General features: G+C 32.6%; 2 protein-coding genes across 3 annotated transcripts in view; one reads left to right on the top strand and one right to left on the bottom strand.

Moving 5' to 3' along the window:
* LOC135841702 (glutamate-rich protein 2) overlaps nt 1-15,244 on the top strand; it is a 49,230-nt gene extending 33,986 nt beyond the window's left edge. For both annotated transcript variants that reach the window (XM_065358828.1, XM_065358830.1), the window contains exons 3-5: nt 5,538-5,595; nt 9,826-9,903; nt 14,333-15,244. In XM_065358828.1, the coding sequence (XP_065214900.1) occupies nt 5,538-5,595; nt 9,826-9,903; nt 14,333-14,745 (549 nt within the window). In that variant the 3' untranslated portion in view covers nt 14,746-15,244. The remainder of the gene's footprint in view (nt 1-5,537; nt 5,596-9,825; nt 9,904-14,332) is intronic.
* Nucleotides 15,245-18,387: 3,143 nt separating this feature from the next.
* On the bottom strand, nt 18,388-21,918 carry put (punt). Its single transcript, XM_065355702.1, has 10 exons — nt 21,768-21,918; nt 21,444-21,673; nt 21,207-21,375; nt 21,014-21,138; nt 20,784-20,948; nt 20,493-20,713; nt 20,238-20,424; nt 20,014-20,154; nt 19,806-19,937; nt 18,388-19,735 (listed from the first exon to the last, which is right to left on the bottom strand). The coding sequence occupies exons 1-10, from the start codon at nt 21,805-21,807 to the stop codon at nt 19,526-19,528; spliced, it is 1,620 nt and encodes a 539-aa protein (XP_065211774.1). The 5' UTR covers nt 21,808-21,918; the 3' UTR covers nt 18,388-19,525.
* Nucleotides 21,919-23,711: the final 1,793 nt, after the last annotated feature.

Here is a 23,711-nt window from a genome sequence, read left to right as displayed (position 1 = left end):
TTCAAGATGATCATCGCATTTGTATTGATGATAAAATTATTGAACAGAAAACTACGACTTTGAAGAATTTCTTTAAACCCAAGGCGGAGCAGAAAAGACTGACTCAAAGTATGACAAAAGCTGAGGAGAAATTTATCCTTGCTCGCCAGATTGCGTTATTTATTTGCAAAGATCTATTACCATTTAATGTTGTAAGCGCTGACGGATTTCTGGGCTTTGCATTGGTAAATTGAAATACAAAATTATGTTTATTTCAATTTCAAGTTGAAAATGTAAATTTTGAATGAACTATTTTCTCATTTTAGAGTCGGGGAATAATTACTGAGAAAGAAGACATGCCTGATCGTACGACAATTTCTAGAACTGCGTTGAATGATGTGTATCTTTGTGTTCTTTATGAACTAAAAAAACAGATAAAAAATGGTCCATTACACGTCTGTGTGACGTTTGATATGTGGACAGATGTTTGCCGAAAACCCTACATAACGTACACACTACATCAGCTAACCGATGACTTCGATCTCCAAAAGTTTACTTTAACTGTCCGATCATTCCCTGGTAGGTATTTCTTTTTATTTCATAATTAATTACTTACGTAATTATATGAGCTTATAAGCAGTGATGGCAGCGTTCATGAACAACAAATTCACAAATGCAAACAGAAAACGCATTCTTTTTTTTGAGGAATGAGAACTGAACGTGTTATTTTTGAAAGAACAAAAATTTGAACATTTTCTAAAATCAGTACCTACAATTTTCCAAATGTATGTAGCAAAATTGTGTTTAATGATTATTGATAACAGTTTTACGTTCATTTTCAAAGCATGTTTGAGTTCATGATTGCATTTTATTTACATTTGAGTTTGGAATCACAAAAAGTGAATGCGGATATTTGAAATAAACACAAACACAACAGGAATGCAATCATTTGAAATCAACAGGAACGAGTGCATTCAAAATTTTCGTGAATGCTGCCATCACTGGGAATAAGAGTGTAATTGAAACGTCAATTTTACATCAGTCATATTGAGTAAATTTTCAATTTTTCATGCACATTTCAAATAATTTATGTTTTTTGTTTTTATTTTTCTACAGAGCGTCATACAGGTGAAAATATACTCGAATCAATGGAATGTGTTAAAGAAGAATTCCAACTAAAAGATAAAGTAATTACTGCAGTCACCGATGCGGGCCGTAATGTAGTCAAAGCTATCAACTTGGCGAATATACCTTCACACCGATGCTGGGGTCACGCATTACACAATCTAATAATGCGAGATGGAATCGCTAAAATTGATTTACTAAAGCAGTTGCAAGCAAAAGTTCGTCGAATCATTACTGCTATCCGATATAAATCCTCTCTTCTCGTTAACTTGGAGCAAGAGCAACAAAATGTAGTTGAAAATGTGCAGATTTTAGACGAAGTACTGGCAATTCAAGAACAAGCAATTTACGATGAGGTGTTTGAAATCGAATTGGATGAAGAATTTGATGATGATAGCGCTGATGATCTTGATAATGATGCGAATGCGGATGCCGATGGTAAAAAAAAAAGGAGAACTTTGAAATTGGACTGCGTGACTCGGTGGAACAGCCTGCTATTAATGATGGAGAGCTTTGGTGAAAACAAGCAGACAGTTTTGAAAATAATGCAGCAGGTCAATTGCAAGGAAGAATTTACTGTATTTGAATGGAAGCTCTTACAAGAAATTACAAAGTTTCTCCAGGATTTTAAGACGATAACGGAAATTATGTCGGCTGAAAACGTACCAACTTTAAATTTATGCTTATTATTTCGAAGTGAGATCGAAGATAAGCTCAAGGCAGACTTAAAGGATTCACCTACGTTGCTAGATTTCAAACTTAAAATGAAACAAGCGCTTCCCAGAAGGTTTCCTATCACGGAATTGATCGTTTTAGGTTCGTTAATGGATCCAAATTACTTCAATTTGAATGCGATCGACTCGTACTTGAGCACCTTGAATCTAGATAAAGAAGCATTTCTACTCAAAATGTTGAACGATTATGGTATTGAAGAAAAATTCAAAACGGGTGTACAAAATGCTGAATCAACAAACTGTAAAGAGCCGATTGCTGGGTGTAGTAAGGATACAGAGCCCACTGCCGAATCTTCCAATGATAAAACGAGTAAAAAAAAGTATTTGGAGAAAATTCGTTTGAAACATTCTACGATATCTTCTGATAGTGCCGCATCAGATGAAGTTTCTATGTATTTATCGATTAAGAAATCGCCAGATGATGTATTGAGTTTTTGGAAGAGATCTAAGGAGCAGTTTCCTCGCTTGAGCATGTTGGCTCAGTGTGTCCTATCGATATCAAGCACTAGTACTCCGAGTGAACGTGTGTTTTCAACTACTGGGTTAATTATTGATCGTAAGAGGACTTTAATTGAACCTATAAATGTTGGGAAGGTAACTGTTGTTCACGATAACTATAATTTGTTAGAAAAAAACTGAGTGTTTCTATGATTGTGATATTTTAATATTTTACTCTCTAGTTTGTCTTTGTGTTGATAATTTTCATTCCAAATGACTCTAGTTTCTTTCTCTATTTGTATCTTAGATTTGTTTTTACTTGTGTTCTCGAGTTTATATTTTAATATCTTTGAATGTTCTTTAATCTTTATTATCAAAATAATTTACCTATTACCTACCATTTTACTTGTGTTCTTTAGTTTATTTTTTATTATCTTTGAAGGTTCTTTATTACCAAAGTTTATATTTTAATGTTTTTAAAGGTTCCTTATATTACCTAAATTACTTGTGTTTCTCAGTTTATATTTTAATGTTTTAAAAGGTTCCTTATTACGTACTTGAATAATTCGGCGTCAACGAACATGTGTTGCACTCTGGCGGTGAAATGCATGAAACACATGTTATCATGCTGAAAGGGGGACATTTTCATACTCACGCACGCTTACACACGCGCACACACGACTTGTCGAGATGCGAATGAATGCGATTCTCTGCAAAAAGTCCCCCTTTCAGCAAGTCGATGGTGGCGCCGCCACGAGATGTTAACGCCGAATTTACCTACTTACAAGTGTTTTTTAAATCATTATTTCAACGTATTTTGTATGACTTGTACTTGTATGCCAATACAGAAAAATTACACTTTCAATTTCACTCCTTTTTTCTTGCATTAAAGGGTGTACGCCGTTTTCACGCCGCCGCGCCGCCGTTTATTCAGAAACGGCGTGAAATTCGGCGCACGCCGTTAAAACGCCGCCGCGCTGGTTAAAATTGACGTCACGCCGCCGCCGAATGATTTCCTAACGGCGCACATGTCTAAATATGCATAAACGCCCTCATTAGGGGTGCTTAAAGTGAGGGGCTCTGAAAAAAAGTTCCAAAATTACGAATATACAGGGTGCTTGATTTAACTTTTTCATCCAGATTAAGGAATATATACCTCAAAACGTTACGTTTGGCGCAAATCGTAGGTTTCTAGTTTTCCAGGGGTTCCCAAAATATCAAAATTACGAAAAACTGGAAAATTGGATTTTTGAGTACCAGCGAAAATTTTTATTGAGCTCAAAATTTGGTAGGATGGAGATCTTTCAGATACTAATAAACTGTAACAAGCTTTTTAGTGTGGTTCGAAGGGGTAGGTCCAAAATGGTGGTTCCAAAATTTTGAAAAAATTGAAACCCCCCATTTCTGCCCCAAGAGTTGATAATAGAAAAATCTCCTCGCATAACGTTTATCGAGTTCAAACAGATATCTTACGCTAAAACAGTTTTTGAAAATAATACTCAGTGGTTCCTAAAATTAATTTTTTATTCACAACTTTGGGAACCCCTGGAGCCCAAAAAATGATCGTTTTGGGTTAACCAACCACGGATTCGTATTTGGGGCATTTATTACAACATTTTAAAAGTGGTTAAGTCGATAACTAGCTGGTGCCAAAAAATGGCCTTATCACAACTTCTCCAAACATGTACCTATGAGAAAAACTACCCCCTCTCCCAACCAAAAAAATGAAAAAATTGTTACCTTTTTTCCAATGTATCCTAATCTTAATAAAATCTTGAAATGTAAGCTTAGGCTGAGCTCAGGGAGCTACAACTCTGACATTCTTCTAATTCATAGTGGTATTCTCACTACTGCAGGGTTTGGGGGGTCATAAAAAAAATACTATTTCTCCACCTTAATGTGGTACCTACATAATGTCAAAATTGGGCTGCAAATATGAACTAGCAATAAGAGTTTTCATGATGGTCGCTAATTTAATAAACAGTCTAATTTTTGAATAATTTTGAAAAGGAATATTTATTTCGTATCAACTTACACTAAATAACTTGCCTATCAAAAACATTAAAAATAATGTTACCTAAGGTATTTTTGTATTCCTAATTTGTAAAATTAATGAGCTAAATTAAATAATAATCTATCTATATTCTAGATTTCCATGAATTCTGATAATGGGTTTAGGTACAAATTAGATATTGCACGATGATAATTTACTGACCTTTAAGGGTTCTTAAATTCACGCGAATATTATCACCTTATCTCACCAGTTCACGTTGAAAATACGCGTCAAACTTGAAACTTTGACGTACCAACTGTTCAAGTTACGGTACAAGTGGCTCTTATTAAATAATATAAAGAAGATGTTTCGATCGGAATTAATCAAATTTTTTTGCATAATAATACGCAATGTGATGTTTTTGGCTGTTGAAAGTTTAAACGATAGGTAGTCTATACATATCGCTTGTATTTTTTGTGGGCTATTACCAAGTTGAATTCCTTTATAATTTTTTATCAAACGCATACCACACCTTCAACGTGAAAGCAAGATTTTGAGAAATTGAATATACTTACTTTACACTGCATGAGATAACTTGACCAGTTTTTCAAGTTCATTTCATTGGTTGATAGGTACCTACTTGGTACTTACCTACTCGCTTTTAATAAATTTTGAGGAAAAACAATATTTTGTATTTTTCTTAATTTAATTACATTATTGTTGGTGTCAGTAGGTTATACATAATAATTTATGCTGAAGTTGGAGCAATTGTAATTAATACAATGTATGTTTTTTTCCCGGCCATGGTGTTTGAATAACTCGAAGCAGTGTTTTTTTTTTACTCTGCGACGAAATTTTTACCATCTAATCTGTCATCAATCATCGTTATCTTTTTTCTTAAATTTTTAATCGAATAAATCATCGTCATTTTTTTGCAAAATCAAGAGAAGGATAGAATGAGAAGAAAATTGGTAAATAGATTCCCAAAATTTCATTTGACGTTGTGAAGAAAAAAGTGCTCTGGAAGTAAGAATGAAGTGGAGCGAGATGAAAAAAAAGTTGAAGTTTTATGAGACTCCTCATTTTTTTAATTTTGTCTCTAAATCATACGATATCGATTTTTATTTAATGAGGTTATACGTTATAATCTAAAAGAATAAGTTTCAAATTGAATATTTTTTTAGTCAATATGTAGAACTGATAGACACTTGATGTGCAATGGACAATCTGAAACATAAAATCTAATACTACGTTAATTTTTTGTATAGTTTCTCTCTGCATTGATGTTGAAAGATTACCCATCTGCGTTGAAATTTTGCAAAATAAGTGAGTACCTTGGTTATTTATCTAACGTTAAAATTAGGTTAGCTACCTACTTATATGTAATATTTATCTCAATAATATTTTCATTCAGAATAGAACAAACACATTCTTAAAAATCATCAACTGACGTGCATTTTTATTCACGAACGTTTTATTTAAAAAAAAAAAAAAAAAAAAGGAATTACTTAAACGTAAATAGGTACTAGGTACCTACCTAATTGATCAAAGTTATTCTACGCAAGTCGATCTACATTTTTAAACTTTTTGATTGTTGATTTGATTCTGATGGATGATTCAAATAATATACTTTTTTGACACTGAATTTATTTCAGAAATTATTTCAAACAATTTCTCATCAGTAGATATAAGATGTTTCTTCAAACCAACTTCAGATGAAATTTTTAATATTTTTTCTTCATTTCCAACTGAAAAAATATGATTTTTCTAGCTCACCAAGCATCTACCCCCGCCCCCTTCGTTCTCAAAAAAAGTAATAGAAGACCCCAAAATGCACCACCAACAAAAATTCAGGCGCTGAAATTCATTTTTCGATTTTTGGAAAATTTTTGAAAAATCAAATTTTTCCATTTCTCATGAAAAAAAATCGAAATTTTATCAAGTTGACATAAAAGCCTAAAATTTGGTATGTACCCTATTTTCGACCTCTCGAGTCGATTAGTGATGATTTCGAACCGTTTTGAAGCCTCCAGAGGATTTTTCGGATTTTCCAATTTTCAAAAAAACACTGAAAGCATAGGGTGAAAATGAAATTCAGCACCGATCAACTTGGATTTACTATCTTTGTAATCTTTTCCATCAATGTAGACTCACAGTTTCAAATTTTTTGTGCTGGTTCAAATCCAAAATTTTCTCCAGCATGATTTTTGAAAAAAAAAACACAAAAAAAAACAGAGAATTCCATATAAACCTCCTTACGAAGGATGTAATAATCTAGTAATTAACCCCCCCCCCCCCCAAAAAAAAAAAAATTTAAAATTTAAAAACTTTAGATTTGAACTGGCACATCAAATAATTTGTAAAAATATGCACTTGAATCTATATTGAACGTAGGTACCACAAAAATTGTAAAATCCAAGTTTATAAGCGCTTATAATTTTATTTTAGACCTATTTACAACCTTTTTTTAAAAATTGAAGAATCTGAAATTCCGCTGGAGACTCCAGAACGGTTCGAAACTATCACAGATGGTCTCGGAAAATCGAAAATATGGTATAAACCAAAGTTCAGCCTTTTTATATCAATGTGATCAATTTCTTTTTTCATGAAAAATATCTAAGCCAAATTTGAAACGTTAAAAAATTGGCCAAAAATCTAAAACTGAATTCCAACTTCTGAAATATGTTTCTATCCCTTGGTGGAGTATATTGAGACCAATAAGTTGGTCCCTCACTAGATGAAAAAAAAACAATACCTACGTTTCAAAGAAGAAAAAAAATTATAACACCTCAAAAGAGCAGTTATGAAAAATTCTTCAAAAATAGAACAGAACTAGAGAAAGGAGGAGGGGACGAGATCTGAAAAGAACTAAGTACGAACATGGTTGCTCTACTTTAATTCAGAAATTCTGAAAAATTTTAATTTAATAACTTTTCCCACGACTTTATGAGACAATTTCATATAGGAAGAGGTGGAGGGGAGGGGGGACGTTGCCCTGAACCAGTATTTACTTTAAAAGGACCTGCTGAATATAATATTCACCAAACAATCACATTTTATTGTGACATGATGAAAATAAATCTCAACTTACGGTTCAAATCCATCGGAACAAATCAATCATTCGATCAATTAATCAATCACTAAAGTTGTATTAGAATTTAAAAGCATCAACGATAATTGTTATTGCGGACAATTATGGTAAATTCATCTAAGTAGTATCATAAATCAATCAATATTAAATTATATACATAGGAACGTTCAACGTTGCAAAATTTAATAGGTTAGGTAGGTATGTATGTACCTGAAAAAGTGTATAAAGGCTTCTTGTAGTTTCAATTAAGTATTTTTGATTTTATTTTTCGAATGCTTACAACTATGTCAGCTTGATGTACCTACTTGAAAAATTTAGTCTGTTACAGAATCAGTTTCAAACTAGTTGTTTGAACAAAAACAACATTTTTTTGGAAAATTAAAATCAATAATATCACAATACTTTTTTTATTTAATTTTTTTTAGTTTAGTTACCATGTTTTTTTTTGTTTTTTATATTCGTATCACATAACTTACCTACTTTTTAAAAATTCTATAGGTAAATAAGTAAGAAAATAGAAATGAATATAAAAATACATGCTCAAGTTGGTAAGATATGACGAGGAAGTCATAAATAATTATCATTGTCATAATTAATTATTATCAATTCGCATCTGATATGAAACATAGGTAGATTTAAATGTAATATAAGTACTTAAGTAATTAGGTGAGTACGCGTTTAACACGTAAATGTATCTCGTTTGCATTAGCTTCAATTGCATTAGTTTCTAATATAGATTTCTAGAATACCTATCGCGAGGTGAATTAAAATTGCAATTTGTATGTATTTCCCTGTAAATTAATCGATGTTAAGATGTATGTAACATACCAACATACGAATTGCATTAGGTGTTTCCAATTTTTTTCAAGTAGCACATAATATGTACATATTATTGGTTTATTTAATAACACTATTAACTACCTACCTACGTATACAGGGTACATTTCACTTCACGTCTGTTGGAATCTCATTTCATTTTTAAAATATAGGTACTAGGTATAAATTAGAAATGGAAAGAATACTTGGACATACTCGTAGGTACTAGGTACATACAACAGGTACATCTATTTGAAAATAGAAATATAAATTACTGTCACATTTGCACGTAATCAGTTCACATCTGATATGACATACCAGCTTATAGTCAATAGGGTATAAATAAGTGGTAAATTATATGGATAAAATTATACCGTAGATTTCAACCGAGGGTAAATCACACATTAAATACCTACCTATAATTTAAATTTTAAAAAAAACATGAAACAAGACAATATGGTTAACATGTCAAACCTACTCGTGTATGCGAATATGAATCATTTTTTGCTACTGTTTGTTCAGCTTCACTTCAGCATGCTGCAGTGGTGCTGGAAAGGCAGGGAAGAGAGAAGGGTGTAAAAAGACGATTAAATTCATTAAGAACAAGGACGAATAGAGTTGTATTTAATTGTACGAGTATCAAAAATTAATTACTGTTTACTTTATTAAATGGAACACTTTCGTTACTACACGAAAAGTGTTCTATAAGGTGGGTATTCAAATAAAACTGAATGAATGGAAATATTAAACGGTCGCTAAAATATCTACTTTTAATGAGCTTTCGGTATAATTGAATCGAAGAATTCATTCGTTTAATTAATTGGGTTTTCTTTGAAATATTATTTTTACTCGATATTAAAAAAAAAAAAAAAAAAATTAAAAAATTAAAAAACTGTTGATTGGTTAATATTATGAAATTGTACGAAGATAATGCAGACAATTAACAGAAATATCCATATCGATTTCAAATGCTAAAGATATTTTTAACCTTTGATTATTTTTTTTTTTTTTGGTGTTTATAATTATTACAAGATTATTACACCCGTAAAGAGGGGGGGGGGTGTGGTTAGATTTGGTTTGTGAGGTTGGTGTTTTTTATTAGGGAGATGAATTTTGTATTACAGAGGGTTCGTCAGGGATAATAGGTGGGGTTGATTAATTGGATAGGTTTTTGACATTTCATCGGTTATCGAGAAAGATTTTTTATAGATATACCTTCACCCATTCCTTTACCTACCCACTTTGCTTTTGAAATAATTATAGGATAAATATATAGGTACCTAGTAAGTCTGTTCAAGCAAATTCATTAACGACTATAGTTACCCGGTTGATCTATTTTTTATACGATTAAGATTGATTTCATTTACATTTAAACATGGTTTGATATTTGCGAACAAGTTTTTAAAATGTAGATCCTCGTTTTAAAAGTATTTAGGTAATTAATTATTCTCGAATGATAGTTTTTCTCCACTCCAATATGTAAAATTATTCGTTATTGGTTGAAAATCAAACTTTACGCGTCGAGATATCGTTTATACACCTATATCTTGATCATCAATTTTCTATCGATAAAATATAAAAACTAGTTTAAGTAAAATATATTTGAATTAAAAATTAATTCTTCTGTTTTTTTTTTTTTTTTTTTGCAGTTCTGCAATACGAACCGAACCACGAAACGGCCAAGCAATTTTACCCCCTGATACAAGAAAAGCTATCAATTCAGCAAGGTAAAATTTGGATTCTTTTTTAAATGTAAAATAACTATATAAGTTAAGTAGGTGCTTTACTGATAAGTGATAGGTTTAGGTATCAATTTTGTTATCTATTATCTAACAAAAACATGCACGCTTCGAGCCCATCAAACTTGTTCGTCATCGTTTAAAACTCCGTATTAATTTAAAAATATTAGATATAGGTAGGTACCTTAACCTTGAAGATGAAACAATTTACTTTTCTGAGAAAACTTGAAAAATATACTATGTACCTACGATAGAGTGGAACTGTGTAATTTTGGCTATTAAAAATATTGTAATCAGATGTTCAAACGTAGGTAACACATGATTGTTGATAGAATACATTAGAACATAGGATACATTCGTCATTGTTTTGATTTTTTTTTAAATACCGATTTGTTCATTTTTGTGGTCATTTTCTCGAAGGTTAAATTCTACCAACCTAATGTGATTATTTCACATATTTTAGTGAAATATTTACCCATCAGGTCTATTCCTTGTGCATATGTATATATTAGGTAGGTATCTAGACAAGAAATATAAATTTAAAAGAAACAACTGGACCTTGAAAAAAAAAGAATTTTAAAAATATTACCTAAGTACATATCACTAATTTTAGACCGAACGATGCCAAATATTAGGTACACCAAATCGTTACTAATCGGTAATTAGGTAATGCCGTAGCCTATACTTCTGGAAATGGATTTGACGAAACTGATCAGTGTAGCCTTGTCGTCCGTTCAGATGGTAGGTAGATGTCCTATCAACTTGGCTGGAAATAGTTTTTCTAGGTCATATTTTGAGTACCAATCAATCAATGGTAGTTGGGTCATTCCATGTCAATTCGACCAACGTTTTTGGGTCCTTTCATGTCTTTCGATTTCGCTCAATTTTTTTTTACAATATCTACCCACCTAGTAGATAATAAACCCGCAATCAGTTTGGTTCCAGCCCCCTCGGGGGGGGGGGGGGTGGAGGCCTTCCATTATTTTCAGATTGTCTCGAGAGGTACTCAACTTCAGCAGCGCATTCCTCCAAAAGTATGATATTTTGATCAAAACTGATTTCACAGTTCGAAAGGGTATTGAATTTTAAACTTTTTAAGCATTTTGAAATTTTCAAAATTCGAAAGTTGAACTTTCAAATTGAAAGTTCAAATTTCAAAATGGCGCTGTAAGTGGGAGCTACCATTTAAAATTCTGAAAAAATTTCCATAGGTGCAACTTCTGATGTTTTTTCGAAATATTTTAGTTTCGAGATGGAATCTCTTAATGGAGGGGGAGCACCCCCACCCCCAATTTGGGGCAAAACTTTCGAAAAAAATGTGGGGCATGTGATATATCGAATCGTATGTTTTTGATAACGCTGAACACGAATATGACGTTAAATTTTTTATTAGACCCCATCCACGGCCCCCAGCACCTCCCCAAATGGGGTAAAAGTTCAAAATACGTTTTTTTTTGAGCGACACATCAAATAATACGTTTTTGGTGACGCTGAACTCGAATATGACGTCAGACTTTTGATTGGACCTCATCTACGGCCTTCAACCAATTTTTTGTGCTTTTACCAATGGGGGAGGGGGGTTCTGGAAGCCATGGGTGAAGTCAATTTAAAAAACTATGGCTATATTCGTGTTCAGCGATATCGAAAACATACTACATATTTCATGTGTCACATGATTTTTTTTAAGTTACCCTCCTTGGGGAGGTGCGGGGGGCCGTGGATGGGTCCAATCGAAAATCTGACGTCATATTCGTGTTCAGCGTCACCAAAAACATACTACTTGATGTGTCGCATTAATGATTTCAAACTGTTCTGGATCCTCGAGAGAATTTTTGAGTTCTCAAGTTTTCAAAAAACTCATGAAAAGAGTCCTAATGCAATTCAGTGCTGGCTCGTAAGCTCCTATTGACTTTATTCGTGATTGTATTGATCAAACTGCGAAAATATCCAGCACCAATTAAACCGGTAGAAATGGATTTCAAAACAGTAGGTTATCCTAGAATTGATCGTTGGAACGTATAGGATCCTGAAAGATGCTGAAGAAGCGTTGCAACATTTCGTTACTCGAGCCTTTTTCATAAAACTTTTTGAAAACTAGAAAATCCCAAAATTCACCAAAGGCTTCACTACTGTGTACTCAAAATAGTGACATATTTGTTAGAAATGAGACGTGAGGTTATCAAAAATCGTATTCAGAGTTTCATACCTACTTGTTCTGTTTTTTTTTTTTTTTTTTTTTTTTGTATCATTTATTTATTTATTTATTTATTTATTTATTTATTATTTAGAAAATTTTTTTAAGTTGAGGGGGAAAACTGCAAAATTTGAAATTGAATTAAACATAAAATTTATTCAAAAATCAAAGTTTTCAGTTCTGTGTTTGGTTTTTTGATTCTAAAATAAAGTTTGTTTTGTGAGGACGGATTTAGCATTTCCTTGCATTTAGATAGACTGGTATTCGTTTCCCTTCCTTCCAAAAACTATGCATTGATGGATGTAAAATCTTGAAAAAAAAATGGTTTAGTTGAGCAGAAATAAAGCAATTTTCGTTTCGTTTTTTTTTTTTTTTTTTTTTTTACAAATGTTACCTCAAAAATGCAGGGGTTGGGATGAAGAGGATTTGGAAATGATTTTTAAGAATTTAGAGTAGTCGAATTGATTCCTACGTCGTTTTTACCAGATGAGCCCTAAGGCTCCGAAGTCCCTTTAAATATAAGTAAGTAGTCTAAATTCAAAAAAAAAAAAAAAAAAAAAAAATGTTCTCAGCAGTGTAGGTAATTTTTCTTTCTTTCAACAGAGTCAAAATTTGAAAAAAAAAAAAAAATACGTTGGTTATAAAAAATTACCACTCCCTGTCTCGAAATGGAGCATTTTGTTAAAATCTGTCAAGCACCGAATGTGAGTGCTAAAAACAAATTTAGTCGAATTAAAAATTTGCTCTTGATAAATGCTCGTTATCACATAGGTAAGCTTACATTTTAGGTACTCCTTCATTAATTCGATACCCCTATAGATTTATCTACACCATATTATGATGAGGGTATCAGATTAAACTGTATAATTCTACCTACTATAACGCTTCGATAGTTATCACACACAGATTCGAACTCGAACATGTGACATGTACCTTGTTAATTTGCATATAAATAGACGTTTACATTTTATCGAGCTGCATAAAATGCGAAAATTGTTGGTACCGGACCAATCCCACATTCGCATATGTAATTGTAAGAATGCAGTTAACAGATTAAGTATGCTAGATATTCATCGTCGAAGAATCCGGTCGCATAAAACAAAATTTTTTCGAGACTTTCTTGCAGTCTTTAAATTAAATATAATGACAGAGTATAGTACGAGTGTCCATCTCCAAATTTTTAAAACTGTAGCAGCAAAATATGCGCGATAATTAATCATAAATGTTCGTTTATTTTTCCAAAAAAATATGCAAAATGTACGCAGACCTTCACCGACATTTTAAAAACCATGCTTGTAAAATTTTTTGCATATCTAGCGGTAAATTCATGAGGGACAAATTTTCCATTGGCGATTTCATGCTAGACTAATGAATCATCAGCAGAGAGCACCGAGTATTATATAGATATACTTGATCCATAAATTTTTCTAGAAGTTCACGTTGTACATATAATATTGGCACCAGACCAATACTTTCTTTTATTTTATAATATAGGTACTTCTTTTTTCAACTTTGGTAGACGACCTACCTACCTATCTACAAAGTAAATGGTGACTTTTGCCAACTAACATTTCTAATAGGTATAGGAACTTATGCCATTGTGCCAGGAACAAATGTGGTGGTTCCCTACCATCCTCCTAATATTCTGATGAAATTCGGAAGTAAAATTTCCTCGGATAATTTAGCCACGTAGGGAATTTTAAATGACGTGGAATGAAGAGCTAGAGGAGAGGAGGGGAGGGGATTTTTTAAGAATGATGTTTCTTGAACAAATTAGATCGCAATTGTGTACGATGTGATTTATATGTACCTACCTATGTATCCTAACCCAGTATTATTATAATGCAAATGATCTTCGAGTAAATTTTTCACTCTCTGGTAGAAAATAAAGCTTAACGTGGTTTTGTCGTTATACCTACTGTATTAAGTATTCTCGACGTGTGGTTTTCATTGAATTACGATTCCGAACGGTACACGTAATTCATAAAAATTATGAGATAATACTTGGAACATCAAAGCAAACACTCACGTTTGTAGAAAATAACGCTTCGTATGTAAGATAAAAAAAAAAGAGGAAATTTAGTTTCTTATTCGCCGATAAAAAACGGTTACTTTTTACTCATCGATGCCGCCTTTAATTCTTATTCGTATTGTCAATGAAATACTAATAATCATTACTATTATAAATTCGAATAACGTATTGTATTTCTTTACCATTCGCAGCCAACCAAAAACACCAATTGGATAATCAAATCGAAGAATGCAGCAGCGAAGACGACGAGACGAGTGCGAACAGCGACGAAAATGGTAACATTCTGGAGCTGGACGACGCTAGTGACATTTCAAGCACCGGTAGCGGTGACCAAAGAGATTCCGAAGAAACCACAGCGAGCTATTCGAGTCTAGAAGACGAAGTCGTAGATTCTAATACGTTAACCGAGACTCATAAGCTAGATCAGGTCTCCGATTCTCAAACTAATTCCGATTTCACCGACGATAATGGTAATATCCCATCCATGTCTACGACTACTTCCGATTCGGATTCTTTTCCCGAATGTAAAAAGGTTTCGGCTAAATTGAAATCGTTGCTTCCATATCGAAAAAGTAATCGGTATTCGAAACACGTGCCTATTTAAATTGATGCAAATTTTATAGGTGCCCTATCTTTCTTTATACAAGATATTATATTATAGGTATGGTACGTAGACCTCATATCGTTCAATTTTAATGCACCGTCTTCCCAGTTCATCAATCGAGGTTTTTTTTCTCCTTTTTTGTATTCTTCGTACCGATCTAGAGAAATACTAATTGCATTTTTTTTTTGTAAAAATAGAATTCATTTTTTATTTTCATTCAACAATCTGGTGTTCTTATCTGAGCATTTAAATCTTGTAATAGCGCAATTATTCTTTATTATGTAAGTACTACTTATCTTACTGTTGGTATGAATTCATTCATCGTATCGATATATTTACAAGTTTACAACGTATAATTTTACTTAAATGGAGAATTTATCGATAATCAGTTAGGTACTTTGTACCTATCTGTGATTACATTGCATTCTTATACAATTTCAGTTTGTAATTTGATTCATTTTTTATTTTTCCGTGATTAAATAAATTCAGTTTTCCACTATTCATTTTGATTTTTTCTCTTATTACAGGCACTTCTTTCACTGAACTACCCTAAACCAAGGAAAAAATATCAAATGCTTAGGTACCTCTATCTACTTAATTTATAAAAAAAAAAAAAAAAAAAAAAAAAAGTCAATCAGGTAAGTACTTACATTCTGAAAGTAAAATGGTCACATAGATGAATTTTGAAATTATTTGGAGGCTTTTAAATCTCGCTTCAAGTCGTTGATTCTCAATAGATAAAAATTTGTTTCCATTTTTAAATGAAAAATACTCATTTTCAAATTATGTAGATGACTTTTAGCTCCTTATTCTAGAATCAGAAATATTCTCAGATCTCAGAAGTTCACTTCTTTAAAATTCCTTGTTTTAGGTCTGGAAAAATCAACTCGGTAATAAAATATATTTTAAAACACTAGAAATATTAATTTTCAATTTTTTTGAGGAGAGGAAGGAAAAGGTAAAAAATCCTCCCAAGTCCGATCTTCATCCCAAGATTCTTGTACTTGAACAGCGATTCAAGTCACTGTTTATTTTAATTTTTTAGTTGAAAAAATTTGTTTAATCAGACAAATTTTCAGTATTTTTGACTGTTTTAAAGATCATTTCGACATTTCCCCCTCCCCACCTTCCGTTCAAATATAAAATATCAACTGAGAATGACTGAAATAATTCATTTGAAAAGTTTTTGGTCATTTTATCCTTCCTCCTTCTACGACAAATCTGTCTCAAGACACGAATACTTCAAATTTGGGGCACTTTAATTTGTTAGCCGGAAAATTGGGGGAAGGGACTGAGGGAAGAAGAGAATATGGAGGAAATGGTAAAGTCAGTTTTTTTTTAGTGGATTTGTGAGATTTTTTTTGACTCGATCATTAAAAAAATCAGCTTCTAAAAATTAGCTCTGTGAATTATGTTTTATTTTTATTCACTGTATTTTTTGTATTTTTTGCAAATTTTTTGGCCAGTTTTTCACAGTTTTAGAATTTTACATCATTTAGATTATTTTTTTTCTACCAGCTTTCAATAATTATTTTCAACTATTTTTATGTGCTTAGGTACTTTTGGCTAATTTTTAAAAATAAATGTTGAACGGTACCTAACTTAATTCTGACCATGTTGTTTTGCTCAGAGCAATAATTTGAAAAAATCGAAATGAGGAGTCGATTCTCGACAATATAAATTTGATTCTCGAAAAATTGCTAGAAAATTGATTTTTTGAGGGGTCAATCAACATCATTAGGTGGAAGAAACGAACCAACACAATTCAAATAATATAGGTATCATTGTGAAACCTTGAAAGTCAGTTGCATGTCATCTCCCTAAAAAAATAGAATTTTCAGGTCATCAAAACTGAAATTAAAACAGAAAATGGAACTAAATAATAACTTTAATGTAAAGCTACTAAAAATGAAATAGAAAAGCCAACAATTGACAAATGGAAGGTGAAACTCAGATTTTTTGAAAATTTCTACGCTTAAAACCCGTCAAAGTTGATTTTTTATTTTATTTTTTCAAATTTTTCGTAAAAAATAAAATAATGTTTTTGTGTGTCAAAAAAAATTGACAAAAAATGACAAAATTGAATTTGAAAAAAACTAAAACTAAAACCGCTAAAATTGAAAATTGAAAAATTGGGCCGATGGTGTTTTTTTTTCGTTGTTGAATTTTGTTCAAAAAAATTGAGCAAAATCAAATGTCGCATCTTTTTTGCACGAGTTGACAGTTGATTGAGTTTATTAATACGAAATGATTTTTGAAATTTTCAAATTTACTCGTAGTTTTTTCAACTTGGAAGCTCAGAAAAAGTTTACCTGAATAAATTTTGCTTAATCATTGGTTGAAAAATTATTTAAACCTTATATTTTCCCAGACTACGTGCTCCTTCAATTTTTAAGATTGGCAACACATTCATCTGAAGTTTTTTTTACAAGTGAATGGTCAGAAGTTGTGGGGGGGGGGGATTTTAACGATACTTGTTTGCCTACATCTTACATCGATACCCTTGGATTCTAACACCTCATAACCCACAAGTAAAAAAAATTTCAGGACTGAAATAAAACTGATCATACTTGATGACATTTTTTTTGCATGTAACGATTCCTCTTAAAGTTATGGAGTGGGTCAAATTTTGAGAGGAATCGTTGCATGCAAAAAAAATTATTTTTATTATGATCACCTAATTTTATTTGAGTCCAGAAATTTTTTTTGTTTGTGGGGTGGTTAAAATTAGAGTATCGAAGTCATTTATGATGAATCTAATACTAAATTTTTCTGAACCATCCCTGATAAGAAAATTCAAGTCAAGAAATTTGTATTTTCAAAAACATCAGTCGAACACAAAAATTCTTTCAAAAAAGCAAGGTAAGTACAGTTTTGACCAATATTTTTTTTATAAGTCCCTGATGGTTAAATTCAGGTGAGAGGTAACTCTATAAAAAAATTCAAAAAAAAAACGAATTAATTTTATTTTCTGATTTGCAACGTCGTCAGTTTGTATGCATAGAAAAATAAATGTCAGCCTAGAAAAATCGTAACATGAATTTTTCGAACATGCTTTTTCAACGCATAAAGAGCCAAAAGGATATTTTTGTGTCGCGTCGTTTCATCGATTCGTAGGTAGATAGGTAGGTACTCGTACTAGACAAAAAGGTGGACCTTTAAAGAACAGCCTAATTTAATTTAGTTGAAAGCATGCTATAAAGTTCATATTTGTGATCGAAACAAACGCTCGTCTAATGTAAAGTCGTATTTCAATCAATTTGTAGGTACATTTTTTTACATTCGAATTTAAAAAAATTATTTTCATGACAAATGATCTATAAATGAGCACTGCAAGAATTCATATGATTTTTCAAGTTATTGAAAAAATAGTAAATAAATTAAAATCTTAGAAAAAAATATTTTGACATTCTTCTTCAATAAGTGCATCGATCGTATTTGGACAAAATAGCACTGCAGAAATTTTCAAGGAGCATTTCTGAACCAGCAGAATTCTACAAACATCTTGATTCTTTTTCCCTTCGCGTACTGCAACTTGCAAAATTCTCAAAATCATCCAACAGCTCGAAAACTACCTTCGTCCAATTCAAAATCAATAGAAACATTTCCATCGTTACATTAAAATCAAGTCATATAACCGGAGCCAAAAAAATATTCAACTTTATTGCGAACGTTTCCAATTACATACAAAGAAAAACAACAGAATACAAAAAAACTGAAATCGAAATAATAAAAAGTCTTACACGCTATTATAAAAAATACATTTTAAAACATAACGATAAAAACTTAAGGAAAAATAAGTAAAAAGGAGATGGATTAAAATATGATAACTGAGTTTCGTAACAATATTTTTCTGTCCTAAATGCCATCAATCAATATTACACGCCAACGTCATAAAATTAAAATTCAGTGGGGGGAGGGGGAAGGGGACAATAAAAATAACAAGTAAAAAACGCGTCCAGGTCATGCATTCGATAATAATGTAAGTCTACAGTCTACGTAAAAATGCAGCTTTTGTAATTAGAAAACCATCCTCTTATACGGTTAGACTTATAATACTATGATTATTATGTTTAAAAAAAATTAACATTTAAGTTCATCGATCACAGTTTCAAAAACGAAGAAACCAATACTTCAGAAAAATGACGTAAAATATAGATCCACTGACAATAAGACACACCAAAAAAAGCACTTCGTAACAAATATGAAAGCGAAAATGTGCACATTCAAGAGAGGAGGGGTAGAGAGGGTGTCAACGCTGAAAATTATTAATCGAACAGATCGAAATCGGATTTTAAATTCGTATACTTCGCGATGGAATGTTACTAAGCGTTATTCAGGACGGTTAAAAAAGTATATAATAGTGGGATAAATTGAAAGTAATTTCGTTGAGTATTCGCTTAAAATCTAAAATTTATACATACTAAAAGAGGTAGTTAGATTGAGGAAATTATTATAAATTCGTCACAGCGAGAAAAATAAACATTTAAACATACAATGGCAGTAATCACTTAAACCTACGTTAAAACAATATTACGTCGTATTTACGAAAGTTCAATATATATGTTCATTCGTCAGATGTCAATCGATCTTCTCCCGCAGGAATACCGACACAATTGACATTTTGATTACTTCTTAACAGCTAATCGACTCACTTCACACTCCTGTTGGTCTGTCTACGGGCTATTAAACTCTACGAAATTAATATCTCCCGGGGTACAGATACAGAATTATTAGACGGAAACGGCACACCAAAAAATAAATCAAAACTTAAAAATATCTATACAGATAGATAACCGTTAGTAAGTTCAGGATTGATGTTGTTTACAGCATCGGACGTCATGGTATCGTTATACAATAAAGGTGTCGAGGGTGATTCGGAAAATTTTATGTGTTCTAAGAAACGTTCCATTACACAGGAAGCGGATATACGTGCTTCGGGGTCGTGATCCCAACATTCCTCGATACAAGAGTTCAAAATTGCGAAGCCCTGTACGAAAGAGAAAAGGTTAGTTGTGTTTTTTGGACTAAGTTCACTCGTGAAGAAGTACGCAACTTACAGGATGATTTAACCACGATTGTTTGATAATAGGTCTTCGTTTTTGTTGCACGACTATTTCTTGCATGTCTTCTAGACTTGGATGAACGCCAATTTCGGCTTCAAATGGTAACTTATAGACAGGAACCGGATCCTGTGGAAAGATTATACAACTGTTGTAGATTTTCCATGTATTACAACCCAACACAAGAGTGACTTTAGATACGAACCTGGTAAAAAGACGAACAACGACTTGCAAGTTCCCAAAGAACTAGTCCAAAAGCGTACGTATCTATTCGAAGGAACGAATCACTAGAGAAGTTGATAGCACCTTCTAAAACTTCCGGCGCCATGTATCTTCGTGTTCCAACCTAGTTATCAAAACGAGGTTAGATTTGCAAAAAAATTTGAAACATTTCAGAGTGAGAAGTTTTCCGTTTTCTCAAATACATACCTGACCATGTGTATCTCCACAGGCTCGATTTGGTTTGAAAATCAAAGCGAGATCAAAATCAGCTATACAAGCTGTTTGTTCGTTCTTTAATAAAATGTTACTGCTTTTAAAATCACGATGGGCTATCGCCGGTTTATAATCGTCTCCTCTGGTAGGCATAATTTCCTCGTGCAAATGGGTCAATCCTCTGTAAAATCAATCAACCAATGATTTCTTATAAATTGATTTTCTAAATCTTACAGTAATCGTGCTTACCTCGCTATAGAGAACCCTAAGCGTAAAAATTGCTCCCATGTGATAGTATGGGTCTTCAAATAATCGTACAGTGATCCCATCGGATGATAAGCGGTGATAATCCAGTACTCGGCACGTATACTATCGCCTCTTTTTTCAGCTCCGACGAAGGCTAATATGTTCTCATGAGCCATATGGTGTAATTTATACACTTCTTGCTCCGTCAACCAGGGTTGTTTTTCCTTGAATTCGATACAGATACGATATAAATGACGTTCGTAAAGCAATGTTTGCATATTTAACCAGATTTACCTGGGCAGGCATTATTTTCACAGCAACTAACTCATTTTTATGAGTAGCTTTCCATACAGCACCGTATTTGCCTCGAGCAATCGTTTCTTCGAGTTTGATAACACGTAATTTATCGTTCGGCGGAGTGCCAGGAATCGATTGCGAATGCTGATCCATATTAGGTATCTAAACATGAAACAAGTTTAGTAAAACATCCACTCATTTCAGCCCAGATCTTGAATCACTCTTACCTGACTGAAGTAATATTTCCTTTTCTTCAACAAGTACATTATTATCAACAATAATACCATGGATATTGGAAACAAAACGTAAACCAAGTAGAACGATATGGTATCATCGGCTTCGAATTTAACAGCTGAAAAATATTTCGTTTCCATTAACTTCACAATAATTCGAGAGAAAGTATTAAAATTATACACGTACGTAGAGCAGTTGTCGGCGTTGAAATTGTGGAAGTGGGTTCCCACGTAAAATTACCATTACATCCTTCTCTAGGGCAACAGCAGAAGAAAATTACGCTTCTTACTCCGTTAAGACTTGTATCGACACATCTCTCATTATCGCATTCGTTTCCATTGGATTGAAAACAACTCTACGAAAGAAAGAAAGAACACGTTAATCGACTGAAGATTGAATACACTATCACCATCTTCGACGTACCATTTTTTCCGGTGTAATGGTTCCATTTACGTACTTCCAAGCTACAAAACACGAATTAGCTTCCTCAGTACAGTAAAGATACTGAGGCGTACTGATGAATTCGGTGGTAGCGGCATCAACTTTTGTACCATTGGGTAGAGTACCATTAAATACAGCTCCTTCATGAGCTGGGCGATCGTATTCCCAACATCGAAAGGGTTTGAAGGCTGATGATCTATTGATAAGAGATACTGGAGCAAAACACATGATGGTTAATGAAATAAATTATAGAAAAACGTTACAGCTGAATAGGTTTTGTTGAGGAAACATTTTATCGATACTTACTGTATATTAATAGAAAGAATAATCCGATAAATCTACACATTTTTACTGAAATTTCCTTTATTTTTCAACATTACAATAACAAAAATGGCACCTTCCACCTTGTTTATTCGAAAAAAAAAAGAAAACAGATGATGAGTAAGGAGACGTGAAAAGAAAAGTGGAACTGGATAGTTGTAATATGACGACGGCGTACTTTTCAATTGCCTCAACTTTTTTCTTTTTTTGAAAATTTTTTCGATTTTTTGTCATTTCGCATCTGTAACATGATTTTTTCAAGAATTAGAATTTATTTTGTCAGCTTGCACGTGGATGTGGTGCCATTGTAAAATAAATTATGGAAATTTTGTTTGATTTTTCATTTTGAAATTGAAATTTGAATATTTTGAATTTGATGAATTTTCATTTTTTTGATTTTCATTGTTCCAAAGTTCCAAACTCTAAATTTCGGGGATGTACTGTTGAAAAATTAAAAACCAAGAATTGACCAACTACTTCAAGTTCAAATAATTCAATCAAAGAGAAATTGAAATTTCAAAAAACCAGCTAAGCAAGATCAATTTTGAAATTTTTTTACATGAATTAATAAAAATCAAAAAAGTAACTAAATTCAGATAACATAACTTTAGCAAAAATTACCCAAAAAATTGTTGAAACCTCCTCTAAGTGCAAGGCCAATCAAGTTAACTTTGTGTGGCCTCCAAATTACAAAATTTCAACTTTCAAATTGATTTTCGAATTTCGAAGCTTGTACGTCCTCCAAACTTTGAAAAAGCGAATCAATTTTTGGAGTGTCATGGATGGCCTGATGGCCACCACCACCAAACTATGAAAAATCAATTATCAATTCAATCTTTGGAGTTTGCAAGGCTTCCAAAATTATGAAATTTCAAACCAATTTTTAGAGTTTGCAATTCGCATGGCCTCCAAATTATGCATGAATGCCATGAAATGAAATATGAAATTTAAAAATATAATTGATATTCGGAGCTGGTCAGTTACATTAAGGGATCGGACAGATGGGTCAATGTCCTGAAGAGACCACTGACACCAGATAGACAGAAGACCTTGAGAAGCAAAACAGGAAAGTCAGTGACCTGAAGAGTCCAGACAGTCAGGCAGGGACAGGCAGGTAAGTAACTTTGAGAATCCAGATATAATGATATATGCAGGCGATTGACCTTGAGAGGTTATGTGAAAAATTTTCAATAAGTCAACTTTCAAATTTTTCAATTTCCAGAGAAAGGAGGAGTCCCAATAAGGCCATTTTTTGACCCGCTGACAGTTATCGACTAGACCACTCTAAAAATATTGTAATAAATACCCAAACTACGAACCGGTGGTTGGTTAACCCAAAATGACCACTTTTTGGGCTCCAGGAGTTCCCAAAGTTGTGATTACAAAAAGAATTTTAGGAACCACTGAGTATTATTTTCAAAAACTTTTTTAGCGTAAAATATCTGTTTAAACTCGATAAACGTTATGCGAGGTGATTTTCTTATTTTCGGCCCTCGGGGGGCAGAAATTGGGGGGGGGGGTTGATTTTTGGAAAATTTTGGAACCACCATTTTGAACCTACCCCTTTGAACCCCGTTAAAAAGCTTTTTACAGTTTATTAGTATCTGAAAGACCTTCATCCTACCAAATTTTGAGCTCAATAAAATTTTAAGCTGGTACTCAAAAATCCAGTTTTCCATTTTTTTGCAATTTCAAAATTTTGGGAACCCCTGGAAAACTACATAGAAACCTACGATTTGCGCCAAACGTAACGTGTTGATGTATATATTCAATTATCTTGATGAAAAAGTTTAATTAAGTTCCCTGTATATTCGTAATTTTGAACCCTTTTTTTAGTGCCCTCACTTTAGGCACTCCTAAAAAAGGTGTTTAAGCACATTTTTTCAAATAAATTGAAGAATTTACGTTCGAACCACACTGGCCAATGCT

This window comes from Planococcus citri, chromosome 3 (genome assembly GCF_950023065.1).
Source record: "Planococcus citri chromosome 3, ihPlaCitr1.1, whole genome shotgun sequence".
In the NCBI taxonomy this organism is placed as follows: Eukaryota; Metazoa; Arthropoda; class Insecta; order Hemiptera; family Pseudococcidae; genus Planococcus; species Planococcus citri.
Note: the sequence above shows the minus strand (reverse complement) of the source record. Positions and strands in the feature narration are given on the sequence as shown.

What these genes read in the sequence shown, in the direction of transcription:
- put (XM_065355702.1), bottom strand. Translation starts at nt 21,807, where the DNA reads ATGTGTAGATTTATCGGATTATTCTTTCTATTAATATACA. An exon ending in ATTCTTTCTATTAATATACA is followed by an intron (nt 21,674 to 21,767) that starts GTAAGTATCGAT and finishes GTTTTGCTCCAG; the next exon opens with TATCTCTTATCAATAGATCA. An exon ending in CCATTACACCGGAAAAAATG is followed by an intron (nt 21,376 to 21,443) that starts GTACGTCGAAGA and finishes TTTCTTTCGTAG; the next exon opens with AGTTGTTTTCAATCCAATGG.